This window comes from Ceratotherium simum, chromosome 1 (assembly GCF_057802395.1).
Source record: "Ceratotherium simum simum isolate JZ-2026a chromosome 1, ASM5780239v1, whole genome shotgun sequence".
NCBI lineage: Eukaryota > Metazoa > Chordata > Mammalia > Perissodactyla > Rhinocerotidae > Ceratotherium > Ceratotherium simum.
This window is the reverse complement of record NC_141900.1, coordinates 79,774,224-79,793,130: the sequence shown is the minus strand read 5'-3', so window position 1 is coordinate 79,793,130 and position 18,907 is coordinate 79,774,224. Positions and strand designations below refer to the sequence as shown.

At 37.5% G+C, this 18,907-nt stretch overlaps 1 protein-coding gene across 3 annotated transcripts in view; it reads right to left on the bottom strand.

Moving 5' to 3' along the window:
* Window positions 1-586: 586 nt before the first annotated feature.
* Window positions 587-18,907, bottom strand: part of PTPRZ1 (protein tyrosine phosphatase receptor type Z1) — a 177,039-nt gene continuing 158,718 nt past the window's right edge. For all 3 annotated transcript variants that reach the window (XM_014785324.2, XM_087430134.1, XM_087430138.1), the window contains 11 exons: window positions 18,470-18,604; window positions 17,392-17,555; window positions 15,368-15,503; window positions 13,813-13,959; window positions 10,981-11,074; window positions 10,591-10,664; window positions 9,102-9,230; window positions 8,191-8,337; window positions 4,077-4,219; window positions 3,164-3,299; window positions 587-1,563 (listed from right to left, as the gene is read on the bottom strand). In XM_014785324.2, coding sequence (XP_014640810.2) covers window positions 1,423-1,563; window positions 3,164-3,299; window positions 4,077-4,219; window positions 8,191-8,337; window positions 9,102-9,230; window positions 10,591-10,664; window positions 10,981-11,074; window positions 13,813-13,959; window positions 15,368-15,503; window positions 17,392-17,555; window positions 18,470-18,604 — 1,446 coding nt within the window. In that variant the 3' untranslated portion in view covers window positions 587-1,422. The remainder of the gene's footprint in view (window positions 1,564-3,163; window positions 3,300-4,076; window positions 4,220-8,190; window positions 8,338-9,101; window positions 9,231-10,590; window positions 10,665-10,980; window positions 11,075-13,812; window positions 13,960-15,367; window positions 15,504-17,391; window positions 17,556-18,469; window positions 18,605-18,907) is intronic.

Below are 18,907 nucleotides of genomic sequence, written 5' to 3'. Positions count from 1 at the left end.
ATTCCTGGCGGAGGCGGGGGACTGCTTCCAGTGTCAAAGTCGATTTCTGGTTCCATTTTCCTGTACTTCTGCTCCACACAAATCTTGGATCCTGACAATTTGCCTTAAGATGGGACATCTTATCTTTTTCCACTCTGGGATTTATGACCTCCTCGTCCCTGTCTCTCCATCCATCTGGCTTCTAAATAAGCTTGGCTTGTCCCCAGCTGGCAAATCTGCCTGCTTCTAACTCCTAGTTTGTTTTCGAAACCAAAGTTTCCCAACATTTCTTGATACACGGTGCCCTCAGTTTCTCAGTAACATTTTCATAGCTCCCCTAAGCCAAAAGAAATACATAATGGCTCTGTTTATTAAGTAGTTAGGTCCAAATAATTTAATAGTAGCAATTGTGCAGTGTCAGTACATGTTCTGTGTTGTCCTCAAAAATGTAAAATTTTGTGTGTTCCTTGTGTGCCTCAGTGTACAGTGTGGGAATCATAGCTCTGTACACTGTCCCAGCTCATCAACCTTTTCTCACTTCCATCATACCAGTGGGACCTACATCCACAATTTTCTGCTAAAAGGCCCCAGCACAACACTCCACAAGCAAACGCAAATTGATGGCAATATTTATATTTATTTTTGCAACGCCTTGGATAAAAACCATTTAAACAATGTTGGGTAAGGTGTTATTCTCATAAAAACATCTCCTTTCAAAACAAATGTATTTCTATTTTCCATAAAAGTTAAAATTACATGCTAAAACAGAGTTAATCACTGAGATAACATAAAACGATATCAGAAGACTTGTAGAATAAGACCAGGTGATGAAATGCATTAAACTAAACAATTACACAGAACTAGAAAACTGACTCAGTAGTAAAATATAAAAATCTACAATTATAAATATAAATTCGGTCCATGGAGACACTAGAGCAGTATTTACAGTAAGTATCAGATTATTTCTACTTTAGGTGAATACTGCAGTTTGTAAAATGTTGAATATCATAGGGAACTCAGTGTTTTATTTACAATCTACTATATTAAAAGTTATATTTCTAGCAAACCTGCTGAGTGCTACAAATACAGCTAAAAATTTGACACTAAAAAAAAAATATGTTTTCTGTAGTTTGGAATTCCTAATATCTATAATTTGAAATTTTCTGTTAAAATCAATATGAAAAAAAGCCACAATTCCATTCTTAGAAATACTGTAAAATTCAATTATTTTAGTTTAAACACAATAAGTGAATTACAAGAAGTTTTGCAAAAAGGCACACATTGTTAATGATGTAAATTTGGCAGCAGAATCCTATGTCATGAAAGTTACTGTCAGGTGATGGGAAGTAAACGGATAACAGAAGAACTGAACTGATTTTCCTGTCTAATTTTTGAAAGAGGAAAACAACGCTCAGATGTAGAAACCCCTCACCCCTTTCTGTGCTAAACTAAAGACTCTAAGCTCTCAGCTATATTTCCGTCAGGCAATGTGGTGCCATTACTGTCCAGAGAGGTGGAGGGATTCTCTTCCTGTCTCGTGCTCACAAGGCTGAGGACTGCTTTGTAGAGAAACTGATACTGCTCCTAGAGAACAGAGAATGGTAGGTTATAAACAGGAAGCTCAGTGAACATATGTTTGCCATAAGAAGGAGTGTTTTTAGTCATACTGTGGCACTGTTCATGGGAGGGCATTGTGTTAAGGGCTCTGTATACTCAACAGAGGTACACAACCTCTATTAATGTCTCTTTCTGATTAAACTTAAAGTAGTTTTTTAATTAGCCAACATTTATTGACCTAGACAATTGGCCCACATACATTGGCCAATGGGAAGCACTCCAATCTTACTCATTTGCTTCATGGAATCAGAAGGTGATGTGACAGGGTTCCATTACTATTTATCAATTTGTGTGTAAACCCTTTGGCACTAGGCACCTGTAACTCACTCATAAATATGTTACTCTTTTGCCTTGCTTCAGTTGTTAGGAAATCTACTGGGTTTGTCTATTTATGGAGAGGTCTCAGAAAGCACTGCACTGTCAGCTCGGGGACTCGTGCAGAATGCAGGCCTTTCACAAGATCCACTGTTTGCCAAGTGTTCTTCACACTCTACCAGACTGACTGGTCCTATGCCCTGCTTTGAGCAAGGGTAAGCGTGTGCCCTACTGCAGTCTCAGAGTAGAGACACACAGGAGAATAAAGTGGTTTCTCTCTTACAGAGGCCAACTCCGGTGGTGGTGGGTGGAGAGAACGCAGTTGCAGAGAATGTGAGCCAGTGACTAGCATCATAGTGGGAAATTATTAGGACTACGTGTGAACTGGTGCATCACTAACTGCATTCATGAAATGGGTGAAAGTTCAGTCTCTGGAAAGCAATTTCACAGAGCACAAGCTTGATACAACTCAACTGGCCTGAATGAGACTTTTAATAGGGGCTCCTCTCAAGTGCATGTGCAAGGGTGACCTTGCTCTCTGGCCAACTGGTTTGGGCTGGAGCTTTGAAGATGGACCCTTTATTAGGCCCTTAGACGTACACAGACCAGGGAGCTGGAGGTGAGCCCATGCTTCTACATCCACCTAAGCTCCTCCCATTGGGGCATTTGCACTAAGTTCCCTATTGTCTTTCCAGCCCTTGTTTCTATAATAATAAAGACTTCCAAATTATTTTCAGAGTTGAGACTCATCTCTCCAGATGTGCTGCACCCCTTTCTTGATTGTACGAGTCCCACTCAAGTACTCAAGAATTAGCCATTTGTTAAGTTCAGAAATTGAATGTGGCTTGAGAAACAAGTGGGCAGTTTCAATATTTAAGTCTTCAGGTCTGTCTTCTGATTGTTCTCTGAGGCTAGGCTCTGGGAAAATAACTATTTATTTTGTTAGATAAGTCAGATTAGTTGGTGCTTCTACTGACATCTATTTTTCAGAATTACGATGTCTTGCAAAAAGGCATACATGAGATTTGAAATTTTTTAACCATCAATTTTCCAGAAGAAAAATTTTAACTGTTTATTGTTCCAGTTCTATGGATCGTGGACTAAATAATTTGTAATTCAGCTTGAAAACTACATGCTAATGTTATCAGTCAATGTGGTATTTTTTGATACACAATAAAACAATTCTGGCAGCCTCTGGGAAGTAAGTAGCACTCTAACAGTGAAAAGTCTGGGTCACTGCTTTATTACTTACAATGTCAGCAAAGACTCCTGGCCTCATCAAATTGATCATCTTGGCTACCTGGTAAACATCCATGGAATTTTCTTTTTCTAGTTGGTGCATAAGGGTTGTCAGAGCACAGAAAGTTCCTGCTGTCACTCCTCCATGCCTTGAAGCAGAGAGAAAGGACAAAGACTCCATTCAGAAGTATCAAACTTTCACATTTGGAACTCACAGAGCATGTAGCCTTGACAACTTTGCAGTAAGAACACTGAAATTTTTAATGAATTATTTCTCCCTACTTTATTGTGCATAGAACTATGGTTTAATTTGAAATATTGGCTAGTGTTCATGATATTAGTAATGGGATACTGTCTAAAAGTTTAATATTTGCTTATGCATTTGTTATTTTTATACTATGGAAGGGGGTGGCAATAAATCAAAATGATCTGACTGAGGTTATAATATATGTTACATAATATGTATCATAAATAATATGTACATAACATATAATTCCAACATATTCATTTTCTATTTGTTCATAACAGAAGCCTGGAAAGATCTATTGGATAAAGATTCCTGTCTCTGGTAAATAAAAAATAAATCAATTTGACTCCTATCCCAGGAAATGAATGGCTGAGAACTGTCTCTCTGGTTAGCACTTATAAAAACTCAAGTCCTTCAACACTGACTCATCACACAAAGTGGTCTCGGCATACAACGCAAGAGCAAATTCCTGACTGAGCATCCATCTTCTGCCTTCAACGGGAGCTCCAAGAGAAGTGAAAAATCTATTCCATGTTAACCTTGGAATAAGAAGTAGATAATTCACCCTGGCTGAATCACCACAACTGGTCCCACGTATTAGGTTAGTACAAAGACAAGAGAAATATACCTACACCCAGAGCATGCTCAGGTGTGAAATGCTTTAAAGAGTAGAACTTACTCATCATGAATAATCATGGGCCCATCCCTGGTGGCAGCTTCATCTTTGATAATACTTATAAGTTCAAAAGTTTTACTAATGGGGCTATCTGGATTTGGCCATCTGGGACACTGAAAATGCCTCACTTCAAGTACATAGTCATCCTATAAGAACAGAGAAAAATTAATGTTTTTAAAAGAGTCATATTGGTGAGTGACAGTTTATCATGAGTGGAATAATGGGGGAAAATCAAGAATTATACTAAGGTAATAAAACCAAACGGCCCACACAAGTGAGCAGGAGGGCTGCAGCCCGACTCTATCACGAAGGAAGAAACTGCTGTGACGCCACATTGGCCATGTGTAGATGGAATCCCTTTTTTAGTCTATAAATAAAACTTACTTGTGGGTTTATCATGCCAATCAAGCAATGGAAGTAGGTACCAAAGATGTGTCTGTGCTGCTAAATTTAAACTTACAAAAAGAAATCTTCGGTGTTAAAATTTGTTTTAAAACAGCATAGATTTCTTCAATCCACATTACTCAGGATTAACTAAAGGAAGTACAAAATTGCATGACGCAGTGGGGAAAACGCTGGCGAGGAGGGTGGAGATCCAGGTTCCACTTCAGTCCCAGTTCTGATTTTTGCTTGACAAAACGGCCTGTATGACTTTAAATCCCTTAAACCTCTGGCCCCAATTTCCTCATGTGTCCTCAATAAAATGCTACATTGAAAAATAAGTATCAAAACCTAAATTTTATATGGAATTGCAAAAGTCCAAAATAGCCAAGATACTACTGAAGAAGAAAAACAAGACAGGAGATTAGTTCTTCAGATATCAAGAATTATATCTGTAACCTATAAGAACTATAGGTTCTATAACCTATAAGAACTAAGATATTGTGGTTTTGGCAGAGGCATGGACAAAGAGACCAATGGAATAAAACAGAGATCCTGGAAACAAGCCCATACATATATTGAAATCTGGCTTATGACTGAACTAGTATTGCTGATCTATAAATGATGCTGGGACAATGATTATTCACATGGAATATAATGAAATTGGACCCTTGCCTCACAAAATATAATACAAAAAATCAATTCCAGGTGGAACTATAAAACATTTAGAAAACAATGTAGGAAAGTTATCTTTATAATTTCAGAAGGGAATTTTTTAAGACAATAAATGATGGTTTCCTTATAAAAGTGCAAAAGGAAAAGATTAATAAATTCATATGGATTAAATTTAAGAACTTTTATTCACCAAGAAAGATCACAAAGAAAGTAAAATTGTCAAATTACAAAATGGAAGAAGGTATTTGCAACATGTGTAGCTGACAAAGGAGTAGTATCTAGAATATAAAACAACCTCCAACAAATCAATAAGAAAATGATAAATAATTTAACAGAAAAATGGGCAAAAATCAGGACCAGAAACTTCACAAAAGAGGATGTAAGGATATTCAATTTCATTTGCAACAAGAGAAATGCAAGTTAAAAACGCCATAAGATGCCATTTCATTCCCACCACAACACTGGTGAGGAGGGTGACATTCCAAATCACTCTTGTATTCCTGATGGGAGAGGAAATGGGCAGAGCCACTTTGGAAAACAGTTGGCATTAATTAATAAAGTCAGAGAAAGTTGAATATGCTCATACCCAATGACCCAGCCCGGGAAATCCCAGGTATACCCAAGAGAAAATTTTGCATGTGTCTAAATATATTCATAGCAGCACTGTTCGTAGTAGCAAAACAAAACAACACAACAAAACAAACAAAAACAAGTAATAACCCAAATGTAGAATGGAAAAAATAATTTATAAACTGGTACACTAAACAGCAGAAATAAATGAACTTGAATTATACTCCCTTACAGGGGAAAATCTCAACAACATAATGATGAAGGAAAGTAGTACGTCTCTGAAAAATACACATAATTTATATGAAGTTCAAAAATATTCAAAACTAAACAACATGATGTTAAGAAATACAAAGACAAAAGGTAAATTTATAAAGTAACCTAAGAGAGCGATAAACACGGATTCAGGAAGCAGCTACTTCTTTTTTTCTTTCTTTCTTTTTTTTTTTTTTTTTTGTGAGGAAGATCAGCCCTGAGCTAACATCCATGCCAATCCTCCTCTCTTTGCTGAGGAAGATCAGCCCTGAGCTAACATCTATTGCCAATCCTCCTCCTTTTTTTTTTTTTCTCAAAGCCCCAGTAGATAGTTGTATGTCATAGTTGCACATCCTTCTAGTTGCTGTATGTGGGACGCGGCCTCAGCATGGCTGGAGAGGCGGTGCATTGGTGCACGCCCGGGATCCGGGCCCGGGCCGCCAGTAGCGGAGTGCGGGCACTTAACCGCTAAGCCACGGGGCCGGCCCAGGAAGCAGCTACTTCTGAAGGGAGGAAGGGATGGAATGGGATGGGGGCACATGAGGGACTTCAAAGGTAAAGGCTGTGTTCTTTTCCTTGAACTCACTTATTGGATCATTTTAATACCTTGTACATATTTTATGAACATTCTTAATCTAGTCAATATTTCATAAATTTTTAAAATAACTCGTATATCAAATAAATAAATGAAAGCCCCAGTTCTTGATTTCAGTAGTTTACTCCAAACCTCCTGGACACTATAATGAGTCCTGGTCTATACAATGTAGACTTTCACCCCTCTACCAATCTCAAATGCTGTGATTTTTTTGGGGGGTAGGGGAAGCGCCTATAAATGTTTGAAGTTGTAGAACTGCCCACTTCAGACTTCCCTTTCTGCCTGAACATTGTTTAGAGCTGCTGCCCATCCCTGTATTAGACTCCTGGGTAATCAAGGTGTCCATAACAGCTGATTTCCGTGGAGGAGACATAACAGAATTGGGATCAATCATGAACGCTTATTCTCTAGTTTATTTTCTGCATAATACCAGGAGAAAAACTGTGATGATTGCACAGACCTAAGCTAGATATTAGACATGATCTGTAATCAGGATAACGGGTATGACAAAATAATAGGTATCTAATGATTATTACTCTCATAATAAGCTTTTCACTAACTGCGGAGAGTGATGGGAGGAGGGCACGAGCAAGGACAGATCTGAATGGGTGCTTCTGCAGTGTTTGGGGAACAATTACAGATGGAAATTAGGATGGACTGTTAAGTGCTCTCAGGGAACATAGTATTCCTTTAATTTCCGCCCCTGATTTTACAAACAAGGAATCTAAGTCACTCTCCCAAGGCCACACTGTTCATCACTAGGACTGGAACCAACATGTTCATTTTTTTTGTTTTAATCAAGAAGGAAACTATTCTATTGCTATATTGTTAGCATTATTATTCTATTTGCATTATCAAATTTATATGTTTTGGTCATTCAAATATTTTGAAGAATAGTAAATCTTCTCATATACTCTATACGGTTTAACAATTTCAGAATTAGAGTATAGTAAAGTGAAACATTTAAACCATCTAAAACAGGATTTAATCTTTTTCTGATTGAGAAGGTACTCTGAACCTCACAAGTCTTATTCACCATTATTAGCATCTTTTAGTACTTTACTGTAGTGGTACAAGAAATTCTGCACTGTACTATAATTACTAAATAATTATCGACAAAGAATTCAGATTGATGCCTTGCAGATAACCAAGAATTTGGTAAAACAAACCTAGTTCATTGTACAGCACATTTCCAAAGCATTTCTTTACTTATCAACGCATTGTCCATTGTCCAGAGAGCAGTGAGCTCATATTGGTAGGTAATATTTTTCCCATTTTACTTAGGAGGATACAAGGTAAGGACTTGCTTTAAAAAATGAGAATTAGAATTAATGAATTTTTTTTTTTGCTGTGTTTATTTTCAATTTCAGCTCTATCAGCAACTGCTTTGGAGTAAAAGAGAAATCTGACTTTCTGTGTTTGTAGAAGTCAGGAATGGTTTAGTTTAGTGATAGCTAATTATTTAATGATTCTGTAAGATTTTGAAAATGAAAGTGACAAGTACAGTAAAATTGATTATTTGGGTAGTCTGTCTCAATTTGTAAGAAATCGGATTACTTTTTATTTCTAGGAAAGATTCTTAAATCAGCATATATTTAACATGCACTTAAAATGAAAAGTTTGCCATTTAAATTTTGTCCATACCTGTGTAGCTTCTAAGATAAAATCTTGAATTATAAGTTTTTCTTCGTTAGACAGACATTTGTGTTCTTCAGCCATAAGAGTCACCTTAAAACTCTCACAATTTATAGGCTCATCTTTATTTGGCCAGTAAACAAATTCATCTTCTGCCTGGAGGATTAAATACCAAAGAAGATTCTAGATTTTAATAAAATGTCTAAGTCAGACTGTGAAATGAGGTTAACTGGTTGTCATAGAAAATTCAACTCCAAGTTTTCTTTGAATCTCAAAATTTACTCTTAAAATCTTGAGCCTTAAACCAGATTGATGTGCACAATAAAATAATACACTTAAGAAACCAAACTATTGCTTTGTTATTTTGCGTTCTTAGCTTATCACTAACAATGGTAAGTTGTTGCTTCTATAATTGATAACTGAGTAGAGAAGAGTCAAGTGATTTTAAGAGCTAAGAATTTCCAGTGTCATTTGAAATGGTCAGTCTAACTTTATAGACAAGAAATGAATCTCAAAGTTAAGTATATGCGCAAAGCCTCAATGAAATAGGTCTTTTTTTTTTTTCATATTTCTATGGATCTCTTTACTCTGAGGGACTCTTCAAATAGCCTAACAAGTTTTGTTAAAAAAAAAAAAGTAAATAGAAGCATATGGACTTACTTCATTCATGGTTGCAATTCTAATTTTTCTTAAGCAATGTCATAAAATACTTAAATTTAAGTTAACTTTAACCTGTTGTTCAATAATTTCAGACCCGAGAGATTGTATAACCAGATCAGGCCCAAGAGTAGACAAGGTTCAACTCCAGTGACATTAGTTTATTAGTTGAAAAAAAATTACTTTGTGAGCTGGATTTCTGGCTGTTGTGACCTGCTATTTCCCCTGTAAGGGAAGCACCAAAAGTGACCTGAAGGACTTACCATGTTTTGACCATCAGGAAGCATAACCACCAGCTGCGCGTTATGGTCCCAAATCATCCTCCAGAAATCCTTGATGGTATGGAGAAGGGGATGCTGGGTGACCACGAATTCATTGCTCTGATAATAACCCTAAAAAACCAAAGAAAAGATAGAAAGAGCCCTGACATATGATTTTAAACATTCAAAATACATTTATAAGTTAATGGGCCTTAGGTCAAGGCAGTCTTTTTATTTTTAGATTGTGTCTAAAAACAACAATGTGATTATTATAGCCAGTGTTTACAGGGTACTTCCTATATGCCAGGTATACCACTAAGCATCCTCTTCCCCCTAAGTCACTTATTCCTTTCAGGAGTACTGTGAGATAGGAACTGGGATCCCCATTTTACAGATGATTAAACTGAGGCTTAAGAAGTTACATGCTGTACCCAAGTTTACACAGCCATCACCTCTAGGAGCAGACTTATCAATATGGCGTGTGGACCATGTCTCCTACACTAGATAGAGTGGAAATCTAGAGGAGAGTTTATATTTCTCACTTTCCACAAGTCCCAAGGGCAGAGTGCCAAATTTCATACTTACTGGCATTGGAACACCTTTGATGTCCAGACACCTCAGCTGCCTCTACAGGAGAGGAACCAAGGAGGCACCTTGCAGATTTTGCTACAGAAACCTGGAAGCTGGTGCCATGGGATTTATCATGATTTCCATGCTGCTGCTTATTAAAATCATGCCTCATCTAGCCCCTTCTGCCCTGGGGTCTGTCAGATCCCATTCCTATCCCCCATGGGCTCATCTGAAGTGTGACACGTATTTAGATGCCACCACCACACATCTCCCTGTTTCATGTATATTCCTCAATATTTTCTGTGCTGGATAAATGGAACAGTGCTTTTGGCATGGGAATTAGGTCTTTTTCATCTGAAACCAAGCTCTGTGATTGATTGACCCGAAATGGAAATGAAGGTCACATAACAGCTACTAAAGCACGCATCCCTCTTGTAGAAGATCTAAATGCAGAAGGAAAGTACTGTATCTTTAGAAATCCAACTCCCCAGTGAGCCCAGTTTGCAGGGTGAGAACTGTGCTGCAAACCTGGAGTGGTCATGTCAGTGAGACTGGGCTTTGCTGAAGCTGCTGTGTCCTGGGTCTGCTCAGGCAATCTGCTTTGGGAAATGAAACGGAGCCTCTTAGACAGGTGAGTGTACGTTTTGTATCTACTCCTAAGTTCTGATTGGGGAGTTTGGTTTCTGCATCTACTCATTTGTCTTACTTGAGGTTTCTCAAATCCCAGCACACACAGACACATCAAGAGATGCTGTTATTCTACTTGCTGCCACGGGCTGTGGGCCTGCAGTCATCCGATTTGACTTATGTTCACCAGTGGTGCTGCTCATGTCTGCAGTCGCTGCTTCAGGCAGCCCACTCTGGTTTGGCTTCTGGTGACACAAGCTGGCAGGCAGTCTCCCCAGTTACTTCTCTGACTTACCATGATGTAGGAGGCATTGATGTAGTCTGTGCCTTCCCCACTCAGGGATGAAATGCCAACCCTTGATCTTTCCACTGGAACACAGAACATTCATGGTAAACAACCATGCTCACAGTGCTGTACCTTTCCCCTCCACCCCCAAATTGCAAAACATAAGTGCATTTCTCAAGTTGAATGTCTCTGACTTAAGCTAATTTTTCTAGGTATTTTGTATTTTTAGATGAGACTTCAGAGTTTAAAGTCCTTTTTAACAGTTACATTATCAGGCATAATTAGAAAAATATGAGTGTATTCCTTTTGTTCCAAGATCTACAAATATTGTCAAGTTACTTTAAAGGCTTCTAGTATAAAAAAAAAAAGTTGTTTTTTTCCAGATTCAACATAACCTACCAGGGATGATGGAAGAAGTTCTGTTCTTTTCCCTGTTGCATTGCTTTAGGGCTGTAGAATAGTCACTCTGTTGTATATTTGACTGACTCAGGAGCTGAGAAAGGGAGTCAAGGAAAAATACAGATTATTTCACTTAAATCCTTCAAATACTCAAACACACACACACACTCATATACATGCACATGACCCAACCAAGATAAGATACTGAATACAAATATATATGACTTGTTTTCCAAGAATTCCTTGAACTAAACCTTATTTTAGGGAACTCGCTGGCACACCTATGTTCTACACCAGGGAAGTTGGCAGAAGCACAGAACACTCTTTAGTTTGACTTTCAGCATTGGGAGGATCTTCCCCACGTCTTCCTCTATGGGTGTGCACCCTCCACTTCCTCTACCTAACCTCACCCTACAGTTGAGAGGTAAATTGCATGATGTGTGTGTGTGTGTGTGTGTGTGTACATATATATGTATATAGTTGGATTTATTCATTCTTTTAGTACTCCATTACACGAATAATCTACTTGCTATTTATCTATTCCACAATTAGTAGATGTTTGGGTTACTTCCAATGTTTTGCTATTTCAAACTTTTTAGCAATAAATATCCCTTGTATATTTCTTAATGTGCACACATGTGAGGGTTTCTATAGAGAATTAAGAGTCATCAGTGTTTAACTTTTGACAGTCTGATAGATGAAAAATGATATATCATGGTTTTGATTTATATTTCCTTAATTATTATGATTGTGAATTTTAGTGTTCATTAGCCATTTAGATTTCTTTTTTGATGAATGTCTTTTCATATTTCTACTTCATTGTCATTTATTAATTTGTAGGGGCTTTTGACATCTTGAGTGTAAATCTATATTCTGTTAAAAAGTTGCAAACGTCTTTGTTCTCTTTAATCACACTGACATTTATGGCCAATTTATTAAGTTTTTCTTTAAGATTTCTATAAGTTATGTTTTTATTTAAGAAGTCATCCTCTACCCTAAAGTCCTCAAAAGAAATTTTCCAATATTTTCTTATAATAGTTATAAAACTTTGCTTTCACCTTTAGGTATTTAATACATGTTGAATAATTTTAGTTTTTGAGGTGTGGTAGGGACCTAATTTTACTTGTTTCCACATGGAAATTGTCCCAATATAATTTATTGATTAGTCTGTCCTTTCCTCACTAATTTGTAATGTCATACCTGTCACATAACAATTTCCATATGTGCATGGTTCCTCTGGCTGATTTGTCTGTTTTTCAATATTAATTATTATATCTGCATAGTAAGTCTTCCATATACAGTACAACAAATTTCTATTTCTTATTCCTCATTTTTCAGTATTGCTTTGGATGTTTTTGGCTCTTTACTTTTCTATCTCAATTTTGAAATTAGTATCAAACACAACAGCCTGGCATGTGATAGGTATCTGATAAATACGTGTTGAATAAATAGACATACAATGTATTTCAAGGAGATTTTTCTATGGATAAACTTGAATGAATACCTTTTCTTATAGGACAGTGTACACATACACACACTTCGCTAGTTATGATGTTAACAGGAAACAGAGTCAAATGTCTCTCTTTTCAATTGGATTCTGACCTCATAATTGATATTTCCATTTTGATCCTGGGTTATTCAATGTTATCCATATCAATTCGTTTCTGTAATTGTGTAGGGGGTAAATTATATTTAAATGAGAATTCTGTCAAAAATAGGTAATACACAGATTTTTTTTAATTTAGGGAAAAGCTATCCTAACAAACTAATGTTAATGTTCTGTATTTCTTTATTATCTGTTTTTGGAAGCTGAATTGTGTACTTTTTCTTTCCTTAGTGTTCCTTTATGACTCAGATGAGCTTGGCTGAGTAAAACATTTATGTTTTGTTGACAGCAGGTTCTAAGTTCAGCATTTACCCCTAATCTTTCTCTTATTCCTCCAAAAGCACGAAAGGTATTGACTGAGAAGGCAAAAAGTCAGAGGGAATTCATAGTGACTAACAACTTCTATGTTGTAGGCTGGGGGAAAAGAGAAAAAATTGCTATCTCAAGGTTTGTTAACTCTCCTGGATTTTTCCAGAGTCTTCCACATTCTTCCTAGATATTCCTTTTTCAGAAATTGGCCCTGTTTCTCTAGGAATTCTGGGAAGTAACAGGTTAGTATAGGAATAATGTGGAACAAAATAACATAGTCTCCATTCCTCTGGAAAGCCACGACTCTGTAAATCCCTCCATCCCAGCTGGCGGGTCTGGTAACAGCTGTTTTCTGAATTCTTTGCTGACTGATTTCTGGAAGTCAGAAGGTTAGAGTTGCAGGAGTTAGAATATTGGACAAAATATGCTCTCCTCTCTAGCTCACTGCTTCGTGACAGAGTGAGTGGGAGAAATTGGGGTTAAAGAAGCTATTGTTGTGGTGTGGCCTATTCTAGTCCAGGGGCTTCAAGTGAGACAGATTTTTCCCAGAGTAGCATGAACAGCCTGAGCCATAGCACTCATAGTTAAGTGGTCTGGTTTTTTTCAAAGTAAAAAGAGCACTTACTCTGTATTATAAGTTCTGCCTGTTCACTCTGTTATGCTCTGTGCCCTCCTTTCCCAGACCAAGTCTGCATTTATAAAAGTTAGTCTAGGGTTTCTGACAACTTTTCTTCTTGCTACTCAAATTACGTTCTTGAAATTTACCACGTGGCTTTGCTTCCTGTTGTAAAGAACAACACAAAGCCACTGCGTCCACAGTGCTCTCAACCCATCCGCATGGCCTTGTCGACTCAAAAGAGAAGATGCAAGAACATTCAATTCTGTGGTGACACCCAAGAAACTCCAAGGGAACTCACCTTGAATTGTTTCTCTAGCTTTGTTTTGCCTGTTGGTCCAGGAATGAGAAGTGCATTAACATAGGCATGAATATGACTGTCCAGCACCTCAGTTTCTTTGCTAAGTATGGCCTCAACCAGTGCATCATGAATGAAGACATACTGTTCCTGACAAAACGACAATAAGGAACATTCATGTTTTCCTTGTAGGTCTCTAGGTACAAAAGTGGTATCTTCCAATGACAGACAAAAAGATCTTTATGAAATGGGAGGAAACCCACAAATGCTTGCTTACTAGACCTGGCAGGAAGTCAGATGGAGGAAAGGGAGAGGCCAAGACGGAGCACAACTCTTTATTTCTTGTGTATTAATGTTTGTGGGAAGGAGGCAGGAAGATTTGGGGAGGCAAAGCAATGCCCTCTCTGCCCATCCTTCAAACCTGAGATCCTCTTCCACATTTTGCACAAGGACTTCCCTGACTTTTCAACTTCTGATGGGTCTTCTCCTTCTGTCCGTTCCAATTCTCCTTTAGCCAGTCGTACATAATTTAGCACAATTATCTATACAGTTTTTAATAGTTATCTTCTATTTCACGTACTATGGGACTCTTCTCTGGTCTTCTATGACTAGAATGTCATTTGCTTGATGAAATGAAATTTAGTTTGGTTTGGTTTTAAAGCCCACTCAGTTACATGTTTCTGACTGCTTTCAAGCTGCCATCTATAGTTTTAAATTTAAATTCATTTTTATTTAGAAATAGTGAAAACAAAATACACATATGCAGACTTTGTCCTGTGTCATAGATGGGTAAACTACATGGACCTAAAAAGGGATATCATTTGAGCATAATTCATACTTTTAAAATATGGAAATGAATCCATTCATTCACTATATGTAGGAAAAACTTGAGGATTTTGCTAGCAGATATGGGTGGTGATTAATCCACTTACTCTTTTTCCGAATCTTCTCTGTCACCAGTGTCATTTTAAAGACATTCTCCATTTGGTCAAAAAATAGACAAAATTTAGCTGACCCATCCATGACTTATATGCAATTATCTGGTGCTGTGGTTTGAATTGTGTCCCCCCAAAAGATGTGTTGTAGCCCTAACCCCTCAGTAACTCAGAATGTGATTTTATTTGTAAATAGGGCTGTTGCAGATGTAATTAGCTAAGATGAGATAGTGACTGGTATCCTTAAAAGAAGAGGAAAATTTGGACACAGATACAGACACATGTTAAGGACAGCCATACGAAGATGGGGGCAGAGATTGGAATGATGCTGCTACATCCAAGGAATGCATGGGGCTACCAGGAGCTCAAACAGACAAGGAAGGATCCTTCGCTAGAGATTTCAGAGGGAGTGGGCGCCTGCCAACACCTTAATTGTGGACTTCTAGCCTCCAGAACTATGAGACAATACCTTTCTGTTGTTTTAAGCCACCTGGTTGGTAGTACTTTATTATGGCAGCCCTACGAAACTAATATAACTGGTAACATAAACTCTGGTCTGTCCAGTTTTGGAATTTTAGTGACACTTCCAACTCTTAGATAAATAAAATCCTTTTTTATCATACCTCAGTTTGCACCAAATAATTTCTTTGTGAACGAATGTGTTTTAAGAAGCCAAAGATGTTGACAGTTCCTTCATGTTGAATTTGCTGCAACATACTGTCTAGCACAATATATGTACCTGTTCTTCCAACTCCAGCACTGAAGAGAACACAAAGAGAGAACTGTTTCAATAATAAGCATAAAATAAATTTGAAGATAGGTCACTACTGGCTGTCTTGTACATTAAAATAATATCCTTCCCCAAGCAAATGAGCTACATAATAAATAATTTAGCAGTCCAAAATTGTAAGCAGTTTAGTAGTTAAGCATAATGCTTCAAATAATAAATAAAAAGTTTTCTTTTTTAGTTTTTGCTACAGGTCAAACTGCAAAACAACCTATTTCTTTTCTTTTTTATTAATTGAGGTAACACTGGTTTATAACATTATAAAGATTTCAAGTGTACATCATTATAATTTGACTTCTGTATACACTTCATCTTGTTCACCAACAAAAGTCTAGTTTCTCTCTGTCACTGTACAAATGTCCCCCTTTACCCCTTTTGCCCTCCTCCCAACCCCCTTCTCCTCTGGTAACCACCAATCTGTTGTCTGTATCTATGTGCTTGTTTGTTACAATCTGACTATTTCTGTTGGAGATTTTTTATTTTCAGTGATTATATTTATTATTCATTATCTACTATACAATGAACAAATTATGTATGAGAGCATAGCAAATAGACATTTAATCTGAGAAAAATGAAACCATCAGCTTCACCAAACTCTGAAAAGAAAAGGTCCCTGGGTCTGTATTGCCAGGCAGACATGTTTGTAAAGGTTTTCACATTAATGGGAAAAAGAATTTGATAAGGCTTTCAGCTAAAAATATCATTTCAGTGAGATTGTGAGGAATAAAGCATAACTTCAGTCATTTCTAAAGGACCATTATCTATCGACTTCTTCAAAGACTCTACTGGAGGGACAGAATTCACAGACAGGCATTTCTTTTCAAATGCTCTGACAAGTAGGAAATGCTAGAGTGGAAAATTAGCACCTGCTCTGCACAATACCCTGGTCCTTCTCCATTTGCTAAGAAACAATTCCTGACCTTCAGAGCTATTTTTCTTGCATCTTCCTGCTTCCCTCAGCTTACCTTCAGGTTAACAGATAAAAAAAAACTCAAGATAGGTCTCTCAAACTTTGAGGATAACTCCTGAGGTAGGTAATTAGAATGTGTCAGATAAGCTGTATATCAAAGAAAAACACTTGCTTCTGTAAAAACACAGACACTGCTTTGACAAAAATACTGCATATAGAAATGAATTTGATTTTTGTGGTCATAAAGCTTGGCATATAACAAGCAGTCAGTAAATGTTAACTGCTATTTTTATTTTAACTGAAAAATGTTAGACTAAAACTTCCAACATATTTTTGTATCTTTCTTTGAAATATCATTATTTCTATTCATCAACTCAGTCTTGGAAATTAAAGTACTTAAGTAACAACGAATTGATAACACACTCAATATTATATATTAGAAAGAACTCAGGAAAATGAGAAATGGATTTTGGTCCCGAACTGTTTAAAAATGACTTAAAAGTATTTTGCCAAATCCCTCACATTCTGTGTACTTCTGTTTCTCTAATATAAACCTGGCATAATAAGGCTACAGTAAACTATGAACTCCTAGGAACAGAGGTTGTGTCTCAAGCATTTTTATCCCATGACATTATGTTGAAATAAATGTTTGTTTAATAGCAATATATTGTTCTGCCTGCCTCACACAGTTAATAAATTGAAATCCAATTCAACAATAAAATACAATAATAAACATCATAAAAATATCTGGTGCTTTGAAACATTCAGCAATCAAATTCTGAGTCTGGCATACTCATTTCCTAGTGATCAATATTTATGAAAATGGGCATGTAGTTTCATCCCCCTTGCTTCATGAAATCACTCCCATTTTGGCAAAAGCTTTGTTCCATTGATTCCCTTTTTGTCAGCATAAGTAAGTCTGTGGGTTTAGAAATCTGTCTGAGACTTACCTGCAGTGGACAACAACAGGCCCCACCGCGTGGCGCTTGGCATGGGACGCCTTTCTCACGAAGGTCAGCACCGGCAGTGAGTACTCTGGCACTCCCATGTCAGGCCACTGAGTGTAGTGGTACTGCGTAACCACACGCCCACTGGGTCTTCCTTTCTGGGAACCCTAGAAGAACCCAGACAGCTAATAACAGGAACAAACACCTACGGGCGCACGCATACACACGCGTGCACAAGGTCTTTAAATATCAACTCAGGATTCACAGCTTGATATTAGTGGTCCATAATGAAGAAGAAAAAGCACTTTCATTTGTGATGGCTAATTTTATGTGTCTATTTGGCTAGCCTATGGTGGCCGGTGGTTTAGCCAAACACCAGTCATACCAGATGTTGCTGTCAAGATATTTTTTATATGTGATTGACATTTAAATCACTAGACTTTGAGCAAAGCAGATTACTCTCCATAATGTGAGTGGGCCTCAGTCAGTTAGTTGAAGGCCTTAAGAGCAAAGACTGAGTGCTCCTGAAGAAGAAGGAATTCTCTTCAAGACTGCAACACAGAAACCCTGCTTGAATTTCTAGCCTGCTGCTCTGATGAATTTGGATTCAAGACTGCAACATCAACACTTACCTGATATCCAGGCTCCTGGCCTGGCCCACAGATTTCAGACTTGTAGTGTTCACAATTGCTGGAGTCAATTCCTTAAAATCTCTCTCTCTCTTTATAAATACATTCCTGTTAGTTCTGTTTCTCTGGAGAACCCTGACTAACACATTATTGTTCTGTTTTTTTAATCTTCCCTTATGGCAATCTCCACTACTTTTAGTTGGATGTGCCATTATCCTATGGGGCATCATATCCACTGAGACCATGGGCGCCAGGACCAATCTAGCTCCAAAGCCACGGCTGACATTTAGAGACTTGAAAAAAACCTTTGGGATTGAGGTGTAGCTGTGATAAGAACTCTCAATGCCTTTTATTATATATATTTTTACCCTGTCTTGGTTATACCACCCACTCACTTACAAAAGGATGAGATGGATTACTCAATTGATGACATCCATCCTTTAGTAACTCACCTTTTTTATCTTTGTGTTTCTTAGAGTAAAATTCCTCACAGTGTAATAGGCAAGCATTTGAACACTCTTCTGAGTGACCAGAAAGTTCCCATACTCTTCACTACCATCGGCAGGCCAGTACTGGTCACATTTTCTCTGCAAAAAAGAAAGTAAAGATGCTATTTCCATATTTCAAATGCACAACAGAAGAGTCATCCCCGAAATCAGTAAAGATCTGAGACTGTGACAGGAATAGACTCCCTCACTCTTCTAAATCTTTTCTTTCCTTTCTAAATGCTTGTGGATTAGTTGTACAGGAGACCAGGGAATAGAATCACAGAACTGAAAGGAACTTGAGATGATCTGGTGCAAACTTCCTCCTTTCAGATGAGGAAAGTGAGGCCAGATGTATTGAGTCACTGTAGAGCCAGCACTAGAATCAGCTCCTGTGAAATAAAA